The 19,979-nt window shown below is 42.7% G+C and overlaps 1 protein-coding gene across 5 annotated transcripts in view; it reads left to right on the top strand.

Moving 5' to 3' along the window:
- The window catches only part of NFIA (nuclear factor I A), a 364,677-nt gene that overhangs the window by 237,868 nt on the left and 106,830 nt on the right, over window positions 1-19,979 (top strand). For all 5 annotated transcript variants that reach the window (XM_032303341.1, XM_032303340.1, XM_032303342.1 and 2 more), the window contains exon 4: window positions 5,293-5,367. In XM_032303341.1, the coding sequence (XP_032159232.1) occupies window positions 5,293-5,367 (75 nt within the window). The remainder of the gene's footprint in view (window positions 1-5,292; window positions 5,368-19,979) is intronic.

Below are 19,979 nucleotides of genomic sequence, written 5' to 3'. Positions count from 1 at the left end.
ATGAAATATTAATCTGCTCGAGTTTGCTTAGTAATTACATTAGATGTGTCACTTTTTCCATCATTTCTCAAGTTTCATTTCTCATTGCTTTCTTCCTCTAGAGTTCACCACTGGGTTTCCAAATAATTGTTGAAGGAACAAAACCAGTTTCATAGTCCCTTAAAGTTACATGGAATGTTTACATGTACCTTTCCCTGGGGACATATTACAGCTGAGATGGCCACATCAGGACTTGTGAAACCATTCTACTTTTTATTTTAATTTTTCTGATTATTGTACAGTCACATATAGTTTGCCTTCTAAATTACACACATTCTATTAAAATCAGCCTGAGGGAGCAGGTTGCCCAGAGGACAAGGAGGATCCAATCATGATTTTTTACAGAGACTTTCTCGGGATCACAGAAGGTCCTAGTTTAAGCTTGGGACTGGACTCTTTGGGGTTTTTTTGGCCCCTTTTGCCCATTAAATTATGCTGCCCTTTAATTCTGTTTTAACTCAGTCCCCCAACATTTGAACCACAGTCACAACAATAGGACAACCCCTCAGGCATTTCTCATCAGAGAACATGATGTCACCTTCTTTTTTTTTTTCTTTTAAGATTTTATTTATTTATTTGAGAGACAGAGATCACAAGTAGGCAGAGAGGCAGGCAGGTGGTGGCGGGGGGAGCAGACTCCCTGCTGAGCAGAGAGCCCGGCCAACGTGGGGCTCAATCCCAGGACCCTGAGATCACAACCCGAACTGAAGGCAGAGGCTCAACCCACTGAGCCACCCAGGCACCCCTGATGTCACCTTCTTGATTGGAAGCTGCATTCTAAACGGATTGTCTCTTCGGTCCTTGTCCTGTTTAGTCTGGAGGAACTATTGGGATTGTTCACTTTAATAGTTTTCAGATGTACATTGGCTCCATTTTAGTTCAAACTATATTGCTAGAGATGAGAGAGAGAGGGAGAGACAAAAATAAAGTTCTGTCAACATTTCTATAAAAAGAAAAATAAACATCCTTGAGCCCAAATTGGGTTGTGTTCCCTTACAGACACCCCTGGAGTGCTTACTGCAGACCAGGCACTGTGTTAAGACCTGGAGGCACAGAAGATGTTCTTTCTTAAAGGGCTCACAGTCTAATGTGAGAAAAAGACAGAATTACGGTACTGGGTCCTAGAGTAGAAGTATACTCTGTATACCTGGTCAGTGTTGAAAAAAGAGAAAAGGAGTCTTTGCAAGCAGTGCAGGCAACCAGAGAAGACTTTTGATTGAATGACAGCAAAGCTGAGTCCTAAAGGACAAGTAGGAGGTTGGCCAAGCAAAGAGCCAGGAAGACAGAGACATTCCAGGAAGGGGGAACAGTGTGGAGAGAGGAGAGAACCAGGACCATGGTGAAGCGAGTATTCCCTTAGTCCCATGGGGTAGGGCCAGAGAGAAAGAGAGAGGGAAGAGATTTAAAAAAAAAAAAAAATATATATATATATATATATAATATATATATAATATATATATATGGAGAGAGGGAAGAGATTTAAAATATATATATATATATATAAATATATGAGCAGGAATGCCTGGGTGGCTCAGTCAGCTTGGGTCTGACCTCAGGGTCCTAGGATCGAGTCCTGCACTGGGCTTCTTGCCTAGTGGGGAGCCTGTTTCTCCCTCTGCCTGCCTCTCCCCCTGTTTGTGCTCTCTCTCTTTCTCTGACAAATAAATAAACTCTTAAAAAAAAAAATGAGATAGGAAAATAGAGGCTACATCAAGGTGGTATGTCATGTGATGGAATTTGTACTATTCCCCAAGCTGTCTGTGGGGCTCTTGCAAGATTTCTGACAGGGCAGTGAACTCTGAACACATTGGATTTATTGCAGATTCTCCAGCATCTCATTCTTTCCTACCCCCAGTGCCTTTGCATATGCTAATCCCACTACATGAAGAGTTATTTCCCCTTCTTCTCCTAGCTCTCTCCTTAGTATCTTTCGGATGTCAGTTCTTAAGAGACACCTTCACTAACCACCCTTTCTAAAGTGTTTCCTAATTATTTTCTTCATTTCATTTATACCATTTATAATTTTTAAGATAATTCATTTGTTTTATGTTGTCAGCTATCTCTAATCCTAGACTGTAAATTTCCTGAATATAGAGACTGTATCTTTTTTTTAAAGATTTATTTATTTATTTGACAGAGAGAAATCACAAGTAGGCAGAGAGGCAGGCAGAGAGAGAGAGAGGAGGAAGCAGGCTCCCTGCTGAGCAGAGAGCCTGATGCAGGGCTCGATCCCAGGACCCTGAGATCATGACCTGAGCCGAAGGCAGCGGCTTAACCCACTGAGCCACCCAGGCGCCCCTAGAGACTGTATCTTGAACCCCTAGCAAAATGCCTGGCTCATGGTAGGTGCTCAGTAAATATTTGTTGAATAAATGAATGAGCCCTCAGATTTGCCTGTTAGGGAGACGGCTCTGGCCATAGAGTAGACGGTGGACTAAGGATAAGCCAGGACTGACAATCGAGAACATGGTTAGAAGGCTGCCCCACCAGACTGGCGAGAATTAGGAAGAGCCTGAGCCACAGACTTGAGGAGAGAAGGCAGGAAGGGGGAATGGAGATACACTTGGAGTCAAGATGGGTTGGATGTGGGTTTTTGTAAGAATCAGGAGTTAAGGATGGCACCAAAACATAGAAAACAAGCTGGTCGTGGATGGTTCACTGAAATAGGGAATTCCATAGCATCAAAACAGGTTTGGGAGGAGAAGAAAATGAGCTTGGCATTGGACACGTTGGGTGTGAGGATTCCCATGGCTAACTGGGTAGAAATATCCAAGAAATATTTTGAGAGCACTCTTGGCAAAAGACAAAGATTTGAGAGTCATTGGCCTATAGCATCATCCATCCACTCATTCAACAAATACTCTCTTACTAACTGCTTAGTCCCAGACATTAAATACAATGGTGAATGAAACAAACATTATTGTAGTTTTCACAGATGTCAGAGTCAAGACTGGTAACTGATCATAGAGCAGAAGAAGTAAGTAGGAAATCTGTGCTCTTGAGCACAAACCCTGGAGACGCCAGTAGAAGGTGGACACACAAGAAGGGGCAATCCAGAGGAGATATTGGAGTGAATGTGTGCAGTGTTTCCCCCTCCTGAGTCTTTGTGCCATACTAAACTTAGTTTTCAAAATACATACAGTGCTTGCTTTTTGGTGGCGAGATTAAAGTACATGTGTTCCCGTTCACTTTGTATAGAAATTCCTGTGAAGTTGTCCTTAAAGTAAAGAATGTCAAAGGTTGGAACTGAAGCAAGTGTCAGCCCGCAAGCAAGACTGCAGACAGCAATGAATAAGAGTTGGAAATCAGCCCCGAGTTTCCCATTCAATGTGCATTTCCTTGCTCTCACTAGATGTGTTTTAAGTCAAACTTAATGTATGTTGTGGTTGGATTTCCTTTGTTATATTCTGTGGGATTGATGTGATGTCAATGTCACAATAGAAAGAGATGTTCTAGTCAGTTTTGCCAATACCACTTTAGAGAATTTTTATTTATTTGCTTATTTTTATTTCTCAGGTCTCTTTATCCAAGAGACAACACCTTAGGCACTTACCAAATTAGAGTCAACCAGAGACCCGGGTGGGGGTTGTTTTAACAGGTGAAATTTCTTAAGCACATCTTCAAATGAAAGTTTGCCATTTTACTTTAAAAAGCAATTTTTAGGGATGCCTGGGTGTCTCCGTTGGTTAAGGATCTGCCATTGGTTCAGGTCATGATCCCAGGGTCCTGGGATCGAGTCCCATATCCAGCTCCCTGCTCAGCGGGGAGCCTGTTGCTCCCCCTGCTTGTGCTCGCTTGCGCTCGCACGCGCTCTCTCTCTCTCTGACAAATAAATAAAATGCCTTTTTAAAAAAAGCAATTTATAGTTACTGCATGTTCTAAAAATTAGAGCTGTTTTATCTAGACCATTATAGATTGTGTTGGGTATAAAAATTAACTGGGGAAAAAAAAAAAAAAAACCTTTCTTAATTCTAATGCTACCAGAAAAGGAATGATTTGTAGGTACTTTTGTAAGTCTCCAAAACATAGTGATTTGTTGCATGTGTTTATGTGCATGACATTTAATGAATCTATTGGTGGGTAGACTATACCATAGGTAAACTTGCCTCCCCTTTGTACTGGGCAAAATCTATTTTTGTCAATAACATAAATCTTATATGTAGGCTGTTTGTTATAGATTCAGATGGACCTGTTTTCTGATTTTGCATTTCTTAAAAGTATGTTTCTTGTTTCAAAGGAGAGTTTATATTTAAAAAATCCCTTTGGCCAGCCTCTCCTTTGGCCCTACTTTTAAAGGAGGCGATTGTGCTAACCCTGTAGATGCGTCTCAACTAGATTTTATCTATCTGAGATTCAGAATCAGAAAACTTGAGAAGCTGAGAAGGAAACAGCATATCATAAACTATGTATTCCTTGCTATTTATAAGTTTTATGTTCCTAAATGTACCATAAAAATAAAAAAGCAAATGATAAGAGAGATAGTAGCAGGTATATTAAAGGAATTAATTATATCCAGCAAAAGTAAAGCAGATGCAAAATTCAGAGAGAGTCATGTAGAAGCATTGGTTTATTATCTTCTCTCAGAAAAAAAAAAAAAAAAAAGAGTCAATCTACCCACTCACACACAAAAAACCCTCTTGTTCTCAAAACAAATCTAAATTTTTATTTGTGCTCGAAAGTATTTGTTTTCATGTTTCAAGGTATGGGGCTTGGCTTTTCTGGTTTGGCTTTTTCAAGATTTTATCCTGTGGTGCCTCTGAAAATGAAGAGAACACCTTTAAATCTTGTTTGATTTGAATGGATGGAGAGCTAATACTGATCAGATGTTTCTTTAGAGAATAATGGTGAAAAACTGTTAGGGAATTTGGGTACCCTGGCTGATTCCTAGGTAGGCTGTTTTCAGCTCAGCTGTTAAGGTCTCAGAGGTCAGCCAAGGTAACCATTTATTTTAAATCTTCTTTTGTTTCAGATTTCCTGTTGAGTTGTTTGGGTTTTTTGTTTTTTTGTTTTTTTTGTTTTTTAAGCCATATCAGAAATCACCCAGTTGTGTCAGAGCTTTCCGTAGCCCCCAGATGCAAACCAGAAAACCAGCTATGTAACCAGATGACTGTCCCCACCCACGTCAACTCTTAATAGAGCAGAGTAGGAAATTAGACATTGCTCTTTTTAATCACAATGAAACTAATATTTAGAATTCTGTTGTCAGATGTCTTCTGTTCATGACGCTGTTTTCTTTTGTTTTTGTTTCCCCAGGACATTTGGGCTTCCAAGACAGTTTTGTCACATCAGGTGTTTTTAGTGTGACTGAGCTTGTAAGAGTGTCACAGAGTAAGTATAATTTTGCTTTGATTTGGTACAGATTTGCCTTAGGTTTGTGCTGACTGTCTGCCTAGGCCTCCGAGAGACATAAATAGCTTTCAGAATCCCTTCTCCATTCACCCATTGGAAGAATTTCGCCACGCAGTTTGTTTGACAGCCAAGAATTTAAATCAGGAAAAATTAAATATCATTTTAATGTGAGACACAGGGAAAGAACTGAAATCCTGACTGTCTCACATATTCCCTACTTTGTAGTGTGAACCTGGTTGAAAACATTTCTGAGGCTTCCCTGGTTCCTGAGAAATTCTGCATTTTAAAAGAATTTGTTTTTGACCTTTAAAGAATGCTAATGCCCTCAGCCTGAGTGACATAGTACAGCCTGATCATTACCAGCTTGTCAATAATCACCAGCAACAATGAATTAAAAGTACCTGTCACCACCCTGTTGCATTGATCAAAGGAGTCATTGATTGTATTTTTGCTATGACATAGTCCAGACAGTCCAAGGAGAAGGTATACGATTCTCCCCTCCTCTCTCCCTCAGTCTCTCTCTCTCTCTCTCTCTCTCTCTCACACACACACACACACACACACACTTGCCTTCCCTCAAAAACATCTCTCTCTCTCTTTTTAAATTTAAATGCGTACCTACAATGACTATGGTGTTACGGGTGCCAGTAACAAGAAGGAAATATAAATAGCAGATATTAAATTTTACTGCTTACTCTCCTCCCACTTCAAAAGACTACTTGTAGATAAACTTAATATGGTTAACATTGGTTTCAAGCTGCATCAAGTCCTTTGTGGAATGAGGTGGAGTAAAAATAAATATTTTCATTTCAAGTTCATACCCCCCCATTCACTGCATTACAGTCCTGCAAGATGGACTGAGTACACCCGTCCATCTCTGACAAGGTGTCCGGTCAAGCAAGCCAAGCCATCCCAATCTCACAGGCTCAGCTTCTGGTTGGTCTTATTTCTTAAAGCCGGAAGACTATTAAGAATCCAGAAAGTGGAATATAAGGTAGAGGCCGAGGATCTGGAGTCTGAGGGATAGACAAAAAAATCTAATGCCTGTTGAGCATTTACTATCTGCCAGACACTGTGCTATGTTTTCATGTATGTTGCATGAATTAGTCTTTGCAGTAAACTTGTCAGATAAGTAATTAGTCTCATTTTTTACCAATGAGTTAAATTTAAACTGTGGATCTATTTAAGTCATCCACCCAAAGTCAAACAGTGGGTAGATTGTAGAGCTAAGCCTGTGTAGTGCTAGCAAGTGTACTCTTACACGGGCTGCAGGGGACTCGACGAAATGTACAATGTGGGATGAGGCAGGGAAACTAGGGGAAAGTAACTATGAGTGCGGGAATTCCGGGATCAGGGATCCTTGGTTGATGCCAGGATGTTCTGGTGTTAGGGAGGCAGAACCATAAGGGTTGAGGCATTAGGAGCTGGAGGGTATGGGTTGGAATGGAGAAGTTGCTGGCATGTTAACAAGTGGGCTTAAAGTTCCAACCAGTGAAGAAGAGATGAGATGACCTTGTTCCCTTGGAGGATATATGCCACCTGCCACTGCACAGCTAGCTAGCCAGTCATTTGCCACACAGGGACAAATAATGCATTTATAGATTTAAATTTTTTTTTTCACTTTGTAAGACTTTTTAAAAGAATTGCTATCCCACATTTTTCTTGTCATTTTAATAAAAGTAATATGATATCGATTTTATATATACCCGTTTGTCATAATGGCGTTACAGGGAAATACACTCATTGAGCCCTTACTAAACATAGATAGCCTTAAAGAGTAAAAAGAAAATCCTTTTAGCTCTAAGGTGGGAGCACCAGACCTTTTTTATTCTGCCCTCCCCGCTGTAATGCTTATATTTTGTCTTCATTACCATCGCTGTCCCTAGGCATGGGTGTGTAGAGAAGGCCCACGCTGCTCTCAGGACCATCCCCAGAATCATGTCCCTCTTCCACTTTCCGTATGTCCCTTTAAGGTCTTCTACCCCAAGGCCTATCAGTTCCAAGCTAGATTAGACCTTCATTCAGTCTACATAGCACAGTTGCCAAGCGAATTCTAAACCTGCCTTCAAGACTGCCAGAGGGTACAGGCAGACCACAGATTGAATTTGCAGAGGGACCTGGTTTTGTTTCCTGTCCCCGTTTAGGGGCTTATGTTGCTGATGCCTGGCATCATGAGCGTCCTTCGGCTCTTGAATGCTTTTCAACTCTGCACACTGCTGCGTAATCGCTGTAGGACTCACTCACACATGGCCTCGTGCTGACTAAAACTGTTTGGCACGAGTGGGACTGGGCTGTGTCAGCTAAATCATGGCTTCAAGCCAAACTGCTGTCCAGAGCAGCCCCCCCCTTGCTGACCTTTAATCCAGGTTTATTGGGGTCCATGTCACAGGACCGCCTTGGCTGCTGGGGATTAAGAGTCCATCTCCCAGCTCAGGTCTCCTCACTTGCACACCTCTCCAAAAGGCTAACCGTTCAAGCCACGGGAGGAGTCAAAATCCTTAACCATTTCTTATAGCCCTGCCCCATTCCCCTAATTGGAAGAGCTAAGTGTTCATGTTAGAGGTGCAGTGGGCACTTTTTACAAATGAGTGGGGCCAGGGGGTGCATTCAGCAACTTTAAAGTAGCAGTAAGCTAACTGGCACATAATTTGATTAAATGCATAAAGTTAGCCCTGTTAGGAGCACAACACTCATATGAAAAATTATACTAGCTAGCCTTTATCAAGCATATACTATGTATCAGGCACTGTACTAGGCACTTGGTAACCATAATCTCATTCAGTCCTCCCACGGTTGCTGTTATCTTCACTTTTTATAGAAGAAGGAGACTGTGGAGGCTCAAAAAGGTTAAGAAACTTGCTCTTTTTGCTTGGCTGTGCTCAGCTAGCTGACTGCAGACATTTTTGTCATGACCTCTCCTATAACTGCATTACAGAGCTAAAAGAATCCAAAGATTCCGTGCTTTAATTAAAAATCATTTCTTGTTAGAGCTGATAAACTTTTAGATTATTAATCTGTGCGTTAAAATAAAAAAAGGCTAAAACTATTTTTGTACAAATCAAAACAACCAAAGTACTTAATTAAATGTTTTCCCCCTGGATTTGTCTTCAGTTACGATTTTTTTTAAATGAATAGGCTTTATGATTTAGAGCAGTTCTATGTTCTCAGCATTAGGTTAACAAAAGGTACGGAATTTTAACATTTTCCCCAATACAGTTTCGTCTACTTATTAAACTCTTCTGTTACTGTGGTACGGTTGTTACAAGGAAGGAATGGACACTGACTCATTATGGTTACCCCAAGTCCACAGTTTACTTTGGGTTCATCCTTTGTGTTGTAGCTTCTGTGTGTGGACAAATGTATCCAGATTGCTGTGCCTCGCAGAACAGGCTCCCTTCCTGAAAAATCAACCTGCACAGCCGCCGGTCGTCTGCCCACTCCCCCAAATTATTACTCGTGCTCTGAAGGGTTTAGCCTTCATCAGGTTGTTTTTAATGGCCCCAGCGTCTTTGAATTTCTCCCACTCTGTTGCACATTTCTTCTTAACCCCCCCTCATTTATCTCAGCCCCACCCAGTTCCCCCAGTCACACTTACGACCACATATCTGGCCTGGAAATGTCAAATGCTTGGTGGCCGTAGTCTGAACATTTTCCCTCTTCCTGCATCTTTAGTATGCGATTTGAAAATTTGCTAATATAAATATTTACTTTCCTCGGGTTTCCAGTTAGTTTCTGTTTTTCGTTTTCCTCCTTTTAAATTTAATAGAGGAGGGAGGTGCGATTTCAGCATTTCCTCATGAGGATTCACTGAAATAACTCCGTGCTAAGTTTGTTGTTTATAATCGTGTTACTACAGGGTGGCAATGGCAGAGAAACTCAAGAGAAAGCTGCTGGCTTAGCTTCACACGTTCGGAGGTCAGGGTCAGGCGGCAAGGTTGCTTGTCATTAAATTATACTGATCAGATGCATGGAGCTGTTAGAAACAAGGGCTTCTGCTGCCGTCTCACTAATTCCCCTCTCACCCTGGTCCCCTGCCTACCTACCTTTTCTTTTTTTTTCATTATCTAGAGTCCATGAAAGGTCTGTCTGTCCTCACTGCAAAGAAAGTCCCATAGCCTAAGAGTCGATATCTGTTCTGGCTCCTCCTACCTCCCCCCCTCACCCCCAGTGTGACAGGGCCATCTGAAAGTCGTTCTTGTTATTTATTACTTTGTTCCAGGAGAGGGTCGGGAAGGGGGAATACAAACCACTAGACACTGTGCCAGAGGGAAAGCGAGGTCTTCTCTGCTCTGGGGGAGGGGGTTTCCAAGTGCTAACAATGCGGTTCAGAATCCCTGAAGTTGTGTTCGCATAATACTGTGAGGCAAAAGACAGGAACCATCTGCTGGAAGGGTTCTTACATGATGCTGCATTTTCAAACAAAGCCTTCAAGAAGCATTTTCAGATGGGGCTCTTTCCCATGAAGCCGCCGCAAAGAGAGAGCCCCCACGACCGGCTGCTCCATGACCCTCTTCGATGGTCATCGCCGTCAGCACCCACTCCCTGTTTATCTGGCTCCAGTGTTTTCCTCAAAGTGTGTGCTCTGAGGCTCGATATCCTTCCTGGGATGAACCCAGAAAAATCCTCCCGAAAAATGCACTCCTTGTGTCCATTTCCTTCTAAAGTGCTGACTGTTTTACTTGAAGTTGGTGGGGTGACTCTGAAACCTTAAATACTTCGCTGGGAGAGAGGAAAACCGCAGATACACACGGGCCATTGTGACTCTGGCCTGGCGGGTTCTAATTTTCGAGCAGTGGCTTGTACACCCGAGCAGGCTGCAAGGGTTAAGTAAACTTTGTGGCTTGGGATGACTTCATGGCCCTGGAATTTTGAAAAGCCAAGGTTCCCAGTTCGCTCAGCGTCTTTGGGTGTAAAAACCACTCTCAGTTACCCAGACTGAATTTTTGGTTCCCGTCACCCTGCTGCAGAAGCTATTAAATCCAGCAGCTGAACTGTCCTGGCTGTACCACAGAGCCGGGCTGCTGGGTGGCTCCAGGATTCCCGAGTTGTTTGTCAATGGAGAAGGGGGTGGGGGGTGGGGGGGGACAGTGAATGGAGCCAGGCGTCTGCCTCAGCCTGGCATGAGGTGGCACCCTAGTGGCTGTTCTCTGCCTTCGACATGCGCACGCTTTCTGTATTTTCACACAGGAGTCACCATTAGGATCCAAAGCACGGTTCGTTTTTCGACCTCTTTTTGAAGTCTCTAGGCCCCTTTGTGGGACTTCGAGTACCCACAGCCATGCACTGAACTTTCTGGGCCCTCGAGACAGTCTGAAGAACTGGCCGATAGTCTCTCCTGACATGTGGGAGCAAGGACAACAGAGTTAACTCGGCTCCCGGGTATAAAACAAGGAGATGAAGCTCTTTGATCGGAACAAGCCCAAACTTGGAAATGACAAGAGGGTCTCGCAAAGACGGACTCACGAGGAAATTGGTATAGGGTGAGGGAGGCCTTGGGGTGCCGTTGAGACTGGTTGCAGGATGTGTAGATCTTGGTTTTTGGTTACGGGACAGGAGGTCTAAAACTTTCTCTTCTGAGCAAGTGGCCTGTTCCTGCTTCTCGGCAAAGGAACGTGAGAGCTGTCTGTGATCATGGCGTGGACATTAACTGTAAAATTAATATTCTTAAGCAAGCCCTTCTTTCGAAAGAAACCGTTTGGGCTTGAGCATTAAAGGAAGAAACAAAAAGATTATAATAAAAAATAGACTGCAGCCCTCGCAGGAACAGTGGCTGTGACCTTGCCTTTTGTTTGCCATTACACAATTCAATGGCAGTCCACTCAAACTATGCTCTCGATCAATATCCTATTAAGGCAGCACAAAAAGTCTCCATAAACTTAGTGGTTAGCTATGTTTATAAATGGAACTCAGCATAATTAGATGGTCAATAGCAGGCCCTACTAGTAATTTTAAAATGAACATCACACATTTTCTGTCTGTAGAAGTCAATGGCACCTCTTCCAGACGGAGGGTACGGTGTGCCGCAGACAAAAGAGCGGGAGACCCTTTTAAAAAAAAAATCATAATGCCTGTCCTTAAAATGCAGTTTTTAAAGGAAATCTGTTAAGTTATAGACTAGCAAATACTGATCGGCTAGCTAGTTATAGACTAGCAAATACTGTAATCTTTTTCTGTTTTTCCTGCCTCAGCCACCTTATTCTGAATATATGATGACATCGCACATGTTTCCTAGTTTTAATCAGCTCCTCGTACAGAGATAAAATAATAAATATTGCCATACTCTTAGGAAGAAAAATATCAGTCTGGTTGGCTTAATTGAGTGGGTTTCCTCTACTATAATTCGATAAATTTTCAAAATAAATCTTGAAATTGAATTAGTTCAGAAGGATGTTTTGTTGCCTAGTGGTTTTTTTCTTTTAATTTTCTGGACATATGTGGGGGTCACGATTTGGACACTAAAGCCAGCGGCAAATGGGATGGGCTGGCGGTAAGAGAAATTTTCACCAAACGTACTCTTTCTCCTGAATCCCAGCTCACAGTATGGGTGGCCACGCATGAGTTTCCCCATTCTGTTCTCCTCACCCGGTAGAGAAGGAGCCACATAAAGGGAAAGGTGTCCCCATTCTTACTTAAAATTGAATGGACCGTATATCCCATGTTCAGCATGGGCCCTGGCAGTGGCCTTATGACCACCGTGCCAACTGAAATTAAAACTCTGGTGACAAGAGGTTTATTATATCAGCAGATGCAACAGTCAGCTTGATGCTTGAAAGTCCTGTTTCTTCTTTTACACTCATCTTCTACAACCTTCCTGGTTGGAGTCAGTGGAAAGAGTTCTTGTGGCAGCTTCTGGGGCAGTGGGATGGGGCTTTTGACTCAGGGAGAAGCAAAACAACTCCTTGATGTCCATACTTATTTGTTGTCATGATCTCTATTCACATCTTCATCTATTTGTCGTCTTTTCTAGCTAATTCGTGGGTTATGTTTCCTAAGGGTAAAACATTCTATAAAACCCGTATTTAAGATGGCGGCATGGTAGCAGAGTCCAGGATATAGAATTGGGGATCCGGCTCTGCCACTTTCCAACTGAAGGGCTTTGGGCAATACTGAACCCCTCCAGCCATGTTTTTCTCATAGGTAACCATCATTTGTTCAATGAACTAATATTTATTAAATACCATCTGTGTGCTGGGCCTGCATCAGAGTGCTGGAAATAGTAATAGCTCTCAGGAGTGCTTTGAGGATTCAGTGAGAGAATGGCACATGTCTAGCGTATAGTAAATGCTCAGCAATGGTAACTACTATGCTCATCATTGAACAAAGCCTCCATCCCTGGTCTTTCACTCTGTGTTCAGAGCTGATCCTTGAGGTGGCCACACAAATTTATTAGAATGTGTGTGTATGTGTCTGTATGTACTCTGTGTGCATACAAATTAAGAAGGACTGATTTGAGATTCAAGTTCTTTTCTAGAAGTCAATTTAGTAGGAGGACCATTTTCGTGACCCCTTCAAAGTTAATAATTCTTTTTTTTTTTTAATTTATTTATTTATCAGAGAGAGAGAGGGGGAGAGAGCGAGCACAGGCAGACAGAATGGCAGGCAGAGGCAGAGGGAGAAGCAGGCTCCCCGCTGAGCAAGGAGCCCGATGTGGGACTCAATCCCAGGACGCTGGGATCATGACCTGAGCCGAAGGCAGCTGCTTAACCAACTGAGCCACCCAGGCGTCCCAAAGTTAATAATTCTGATAGAATAAGAGCATGCCAATACTAGAGCTAATTCATCTGCTTTAAGAAACCAGAAAATTCTTATTCCTCAAGTTTGCAGCCAAAGCCTATATGTCTGCATTATTCTAGAAGTTTCTCTTCAGGATATCTAATGGATAGTGAGACATTTAAAAAATTCTCAGTCTAACACTGACACATTAAAAGCCACACCTTGATTATTTTTTAATCAGACTGCTTTATATTAGCACTTAGTTTTATACTATTTGATCCTTTCTTTTATATTATGGGCATAAAAATTCCTCGGAAGAGCAGGTACATGCTAGAGGTCATTACCAGCAATGTGATTTTAGTAAACTTTTATTTATACACTCATAAGCCTCAGTTTTGTTTGTTTTTTCCCTAAGAGGAGATATTCCTATCTGATGGGTAAGATTAGAAAACTAAAAGGTATTTTTGGGATTTCCAGAAGCCTGACAGAAATTCAATATTACTCCCACAATAAGACCACAAATATTATTGAGATCTTGGCTGGTATATCTCATCCTAGCTAACTCCTGCTGATTAGAAAGACTGCTGTCGGTGACACAGTAGACAGGTCCAGGATGAAATCAGTGGAGTCCACACTCAGCCACACGTCGAGCCCAATACGGAAACTGAGTCAGTGCAGTATGTAATTGATATGAGTACATCATTAACATCCAGGATCTTTCAGAGAATGAAGAAGGGGAAAAAAAATAATAAACAGTTCTTAGTGAAACTATGGAGACTTACTAGGACGGATCCACACAGCTGGACTTGTAGGTGGTTGCGATGAGACTCTGCTCATACAGTTTGGTCTCCTAACAGCTAATGGTCCAGTCCCAGTGCACTGTTGGTGAAGGGGCTTCTGTTTAGAAGCCCTTCACTGGTTTATAGATCACTGTGGTAAAAAGATGCCTCAGGCCATCAACTCCGTCCTCTGTCAGGGAAGACTTAATCCCCGGGCTGACGCTGTATCAGGTCCTAAACGGGTGCCACATTTGACCTCAACCAAAAGCTAAGATGAGATGATACTCTAAAATGCAGAAAATCAATTTCGGTCCCCAAGGCAGAAGCCACTAATGTAGGAGACCAGTCCGCACTGCCGACCCCACTGTGGATGGCTGTGCTCCACCGAGTATCAGGTCCTCTGTCCAGGGAAACACGGACTCACACTCCAACCCCAAAGACCTGAGAACACAAAGGGAGAAGGAAGCGGACAGAAGTTTTCCCACGTCATGGATGGGTGACAGTTATTTTTCTGTATAAATCTTGTTGAATCCGTCCCTGTAATAACTGACGATGAAGGAAGGACCGGGAGTCTGGAAATGTGCGTTTCACCTCTGTTTCCTTGGGCTGGTACCCGGAGATACTCGGGTTCAAATCCTTGCTCTGTCACTTCCCCGGCCGTGTGATCTTGAACATGTGACTTAACTTTGCAGCTCAGTTTCCCATTCGTAGATGAGAATAAACAAATGCATGTTCTGTGGGGATACTGCAAGGATGACATGAGATAATTTGGGTAAAACACATAGCGTCTCAGCCTGACATATAATAAATATCACTAAATATTAGTTCTTTGCTATTTTTCACTAACAAACTCGTAGAATTTTAGTTCAACTCAGTAAACATGTATTGCACGTGTACTAGACGAAGCATCTCACACTGCGTGTTGAGAATGCAGAGATAAGTGGAAAGGGTTCCTTCCTTTATAGAGTAGATAATCAAAGTTTCTTGATATCCAAAACTGAGTTCTCTTCGTGGCAGGAAAATGCCTGAATAGACTCACCGCACAAACTGCATTCACAATTATGATCAAAGGTAAACCATCTTCAAGATTCAGAGTGGGGAGGCGGAGGGTATCAGTGAACGGTTCTTGTTTTAATAAAAGAAAACATTTCTTCAGAAATCACAGTTTCTGTATTCACGTCCTCCTCCCCCTTCTGGCACCACAAACCCACGTATTTCTTCACTCGTGTCCACAAACGTGGATGTGCGAAAACGGTGCCGTGTCTGCATTAGCAGATGCCGTTGATGGGGTTAAAACACTGTGCTGGGCTTTTGGCACCTAATACTACGTTTCATAAAAAGGATTGCTTAAAGCTCATAATAGCGGGGAAGTTCGTTTCCACATAGAGGGAAATCCTCGTCTTGGTCCAGCGCCTTTCTTTTATGTTCCATTTTGGAAAACCAGACTCCTCGCCTGCACTAGGTCAGACCTTTTAGAAAGGAAGGGTAGAGAAAGGAGATCAGCACGCGGTTTACAGACCAGAAATCTGCTTGGCAAAGGAGTTGCTGAAGACTGTGGTGTGGGAGCTGCGGAGAAAGTACCTTTATGATTGATTTCCATTCAAGTCAGACTGACTGCAGTGTGGTCATTTTTCTAACCCATAACTGCTCATACTGCAGCAGGCTGCTATCTGCAGGGTGTCTGAATTATAGCAGTGTACGTCCGCGTTACCTCTTACACAAATTACTTACACTGGTTTCTTTTTCCATGCAAATTCATCAGTTTACAGCCCCTCGTAGCCACAGTCAGGAAACTCTGGCCAACAGCACAAATTGATAAAATGAGTTCATTTTACTATACTTATTTTTTTTTTTCTTCCTAAAAGCCCTCTCTCGTAGGCAGTGTTCAGGAAGCATGTTACAGTAAAAGGAAGATAACAAAGGAGTTGAATTTTCTTGCCATAAATTACTTTCCAAGTTAATTCCCTTTAACGATGATTCCAGATTTGCTTGAGTTTTCATAGCATTGTGCATTTTACAACTGTGCCTTTGATAGAAAGAAGACCAAGTATTTTCCCATGTTCACTCCTTTTGTGCCAGTGACATGGACTTTCTTATGAGATCTTTGCCACCAGAATGCAAAACAACACTAAATTGTGCTGGGCCCCTAGAACTGTGTGCTTGTTGTTGGATTTTTTTTTTTTTTTTTTTTGCCCAAGCCTGAAAGTACAAGTTCCCAAAGTCTCAGTGAGTGCATTAGATTACATAATTGGAGAGAAATATTCTTCTCTTATTTTTTCATAGTTACTTTATAAACTGAAAACAAAGTAGTAAATCCCAGTCGTCTTTTTTGAGGGATACCCGTTGGCCATGTGGCCATATTCCTCAGCTGCCGTGGAAATTTGAGGAAGGTTTCCCTCCTCAGAAACCATCATGGAGCCCACAGATCCCTACTCTCTCAAATGGGAGCCCCACGAGAGCACGGGGCCTCATCTGTCTTGTCCATTGATGGATCTCCGGCACCTGGCTCATGAAAAGTGCTCCGTGAATATTTGCCGGATTCCACTGGATGTAGGCTCTCAGAGAATATGTGCCGTTGGCGGAAGGCTGGCCACACTAGTCATTGAGTTAACACTCCCTGCTGATTCCTGTTGGACAAGTTGTAAACTCGGTATACTGTCATCTCCCAGGCAGAGTAGCTTGAAATTTTGGACAGAATTTTTTTTTTTTTTCCATCACCCTCTCTTTCCAACAACACAGGCCTGAGCAGATTGTCTCTGGTGGATGGCAGAAGTTCAATAACCACAACCTTATCCAACTACTAATGTGTACAGAAGAGCAGGTCATTAAGAGGGTTGGCTACTGCAGTAACCCCTTTCTTCCAATAGCCCACATTACAATAATGATGCCTTAATAGCAAACCATTTATTAAGAAATGACACAAAGACTGCATTCTACTCATGACAGGAAAGAAGGGAGTGGGAGGACAAATGGCTTAGAAATCATATCCACCAAGACCATTCCCCAAAGTTCATCCTTTGAGGAAAAACTCCTCCGCGAAACAAGAATCACAAAAACGTCAGGTGTGCCTCCCTGTAACACTGCTTAAGAAAGGTGAGGCACCAGTCCTCACTGCTCATGCAGAGTTGTTGATTCCTGAGTGTCATTTTGCATTGTGTGAAGTTGGGGGGCCGAGGGCAAACGGAGAAGGCGATTACAGATTCTCCTTCATTCAGAGCATATTTATGGATCATCAGCTGTTGTGTCGTACTGATCATCATACAAAACCGCCCAGCTGTTTAGGAACACACAAAAGGCTGTCGGATCTGGAGGACTAAAGGTCATCTGGTATGACCCTCTGACTTTGTGGCCTAAGGGCGTTACTCTGCCTCTTGGTGCCTCAATTCCTCCCTGGTAGCGTGGTGAGGATTACATGAGATTATGTGTTTAGGGGACTCAGGCCGGCATCTGGCCCATAAATGGTGCTTAATAAATGTTGGTTCTTGTTACTGTGGTGGTGATGGCCCTGGCATTGGTGGTGAGTTTGCGTTTCTATGACAACTATTATGGGAATTTTGAGGCCCAAAGAGTTTAAAAGACTTCAGCTACACAGGGGGTTATTGGCAAGGCTGAAACCCTAGATGGTCATGCCCAGGCCCATACCAGCATGTTTTCGGTGTCCTGGGATGTCTTGTCTGTCTTTACAGTCCTCAAAACACACTCAATCTGGTGGGGGAGAATATGTCATGGATGAGATAATTTAAGAACGATAGAGCCTAGAGTCAAGTACAAGTGGAACAAAATCAGATTTTGCAGTATATGGAATAGACAGGAAGCATGGTTGGTCCAGTCCTTCCTTAACATCACCACCTTGGGCAGTGGCTACGCAATCTCTGGAACACACAGGCAGGCTGTTAGTCTGGCTTCAGAAGCCCAGCATGATGTCCTGGGCAGATGTTGTTAAATCATTTAACCCTTGACAACGTTTAGTTCCCTCGTTTGCAAAAAGGAATTCCTACCATTATTAGCTAAGAAGCGCCTTGGGTTCTATACATCGGCTTATGTATCCTATGGGTATTTCATATTTGTTGGGATGGTATGAAATATTTGCTTGTGTATGCCCTTTCCTTGGGACAACCGGACATAGATCTTTGGGACCTGTTTCCGAAGATGACAGATACCCACCATGAAAATGCCTTTTTCTTTCCAGACACCATGGTGGAGGCCTCCCTTTTCTCTAAACTCCACCATCAACCTACCAACTGATTTCCCCACCTTTGTTCCCTTTAGTGCGGTCTGTAGGCTATTGTCATACTAATGTTCTCCGGTTCAGCAATGATCACTTCCCTCCTCAGAAACCGTCTTGGAGCCCCCAGATCCCTAATTGTACTTCCTGCCTCCAAACTTATGCACATACTCTGTCATTTGCCTAGAAACCCTCCTCCTCTTCCCCGCCTCTTTAAATCCTCCCGTCCTGGAAGCCATCGCGTCGCTGCCCAACCCCTCCTGGAATCAGACATTTTTCTGATCCCACAAGCCAATAGGATTTCTCATTCCTTTGAACTTTTCTAGTACACCCTTTGCATTCTGCCTATGAGAGTGAACACATTCAGCATCGAATTAGAATTTCAGGTATTATTTTATCCTTCCACTCTGTAGTAAACCCTGTGAGACAGAGACACTGTCTACCTTTTTATCATCTGACGTTTAAGGCAAATATATTGAATACAAGAGGCAGGTTAGTAGGATAAGAAAAGCAACAGGTTTTGGGGTGAGACAGACACCCTTGACTTTTAATGCTGACCCTCCCTCTTTTTGCCTCTCTGCAGTCCATGGCAAGCCAGTTAACCTCATCTGGGGACTGATTAGTTTTTCTCATTTAGGAGAGGTACTTTTGAGGTTGTTTTGAGGATGAAGTTAGATATAAGAAATTAAATGCTCCTTGGTGCTCAGGAAAACCTGCTGAAAGCCCATATTTCTCAGATATCTCCCTCAGGCTCTTCCTGTTCTCCAGATGAGAGAGCCTGAGAATACCCTCCCCACAGGCATGGGGCTTTCTCTGTAACTGTCACAGAATCACTGACTCCGATTCCATTGCAATCGGCTGACCTTCATACGATGCATACACACGGACAGTACCAGGGAGTGCTTCCTGACAAGACCATTTGGAAGAATGCAGAGTTTGGGTCACTGGTTTATTAGGATTTTTTAACCCAGGTTGTGAGACCCCTTCTCATCTCAGAAATTTAACAATGTCCTAAAATCGGAGACGCACATAAGCAGTTTGTGAAGCCCTGAAGTTACTCAGTATAACTTCAACGGACACTTGGAGAAGAAAGCAGAACAATGCCGCCGGCCCACCCGATAAGCATTTTGCTAGATTACAAGCCCAGGGTGCTCAACTTCATAGGAAGTAAACATAGGGGCAAGCAAAGGAACATTTCTGTGGGTTGGGTTTTGTTTTGTTTTGTTTTTCATCTTTATTTTTTTTATTTTTTATTTTTTTATAAACATATAATATATTTTTATCCCCAGGGGTGCAGGTCTGTGAATTGCCAGGTTTATACACTTCACAGCACTCACCATAGCACATACCCTCCCCAATGTCCATAACCCCACCCCTCTCCCCCTCCCCACCTCCCCCCCAGCAACCCTCAGTTTGTTTTGTGAGATTAAGAATCACTTACAGTTTGTCTCCCTCCCCATCCCATCTTGTTTCATTTATTCTTCTCCTACCCCCCAAACCCCCCACGTTACATCTCCACGTCCTCATATCAGGGAGATCATATGATAGTTGTCTTTCTCCGATTGACTTATTTCACTAAGCATGATACCCTCTATTTCTATCCACGTCGTCGCAAATGGCAAGATTTCATTTCTTTTGATGGCTGCATAGTATTCCATTGTGTGTGTGTGTGTGTGTGTATATATATATATATATATATATATATATATATATATATATATATACCACATCTTCTTTATCCATTCATCCGTTGATGGACATCTAGGTTCTTTGCATAGTTTAGCTATTGTGGACATTACTGCTATAAGCATTCGGGTGCACGTGCCCCTTCGGATCACTACGTTTTTCAATCTCTCTGAGAGATGTGCACACTG

This window comes from Mustela erminea, chromosome 10, assembly GCF_009829155.1.
Source record: "Mustela erminea isolate mMusErm1 chromosome 10, mMusErm1.Pri, whole genome shotgun sequence".
Classification (NCBI taxonomy): domain Eukaryota; kingdom Metazoa; phylum Chordata; class Mammalia; order Carnivora; family Mustelidae; genus Mustela; species Mustela erminea.
This window is presented reverse-complemented; position numbering and strand designations above follow the sequence as displayed.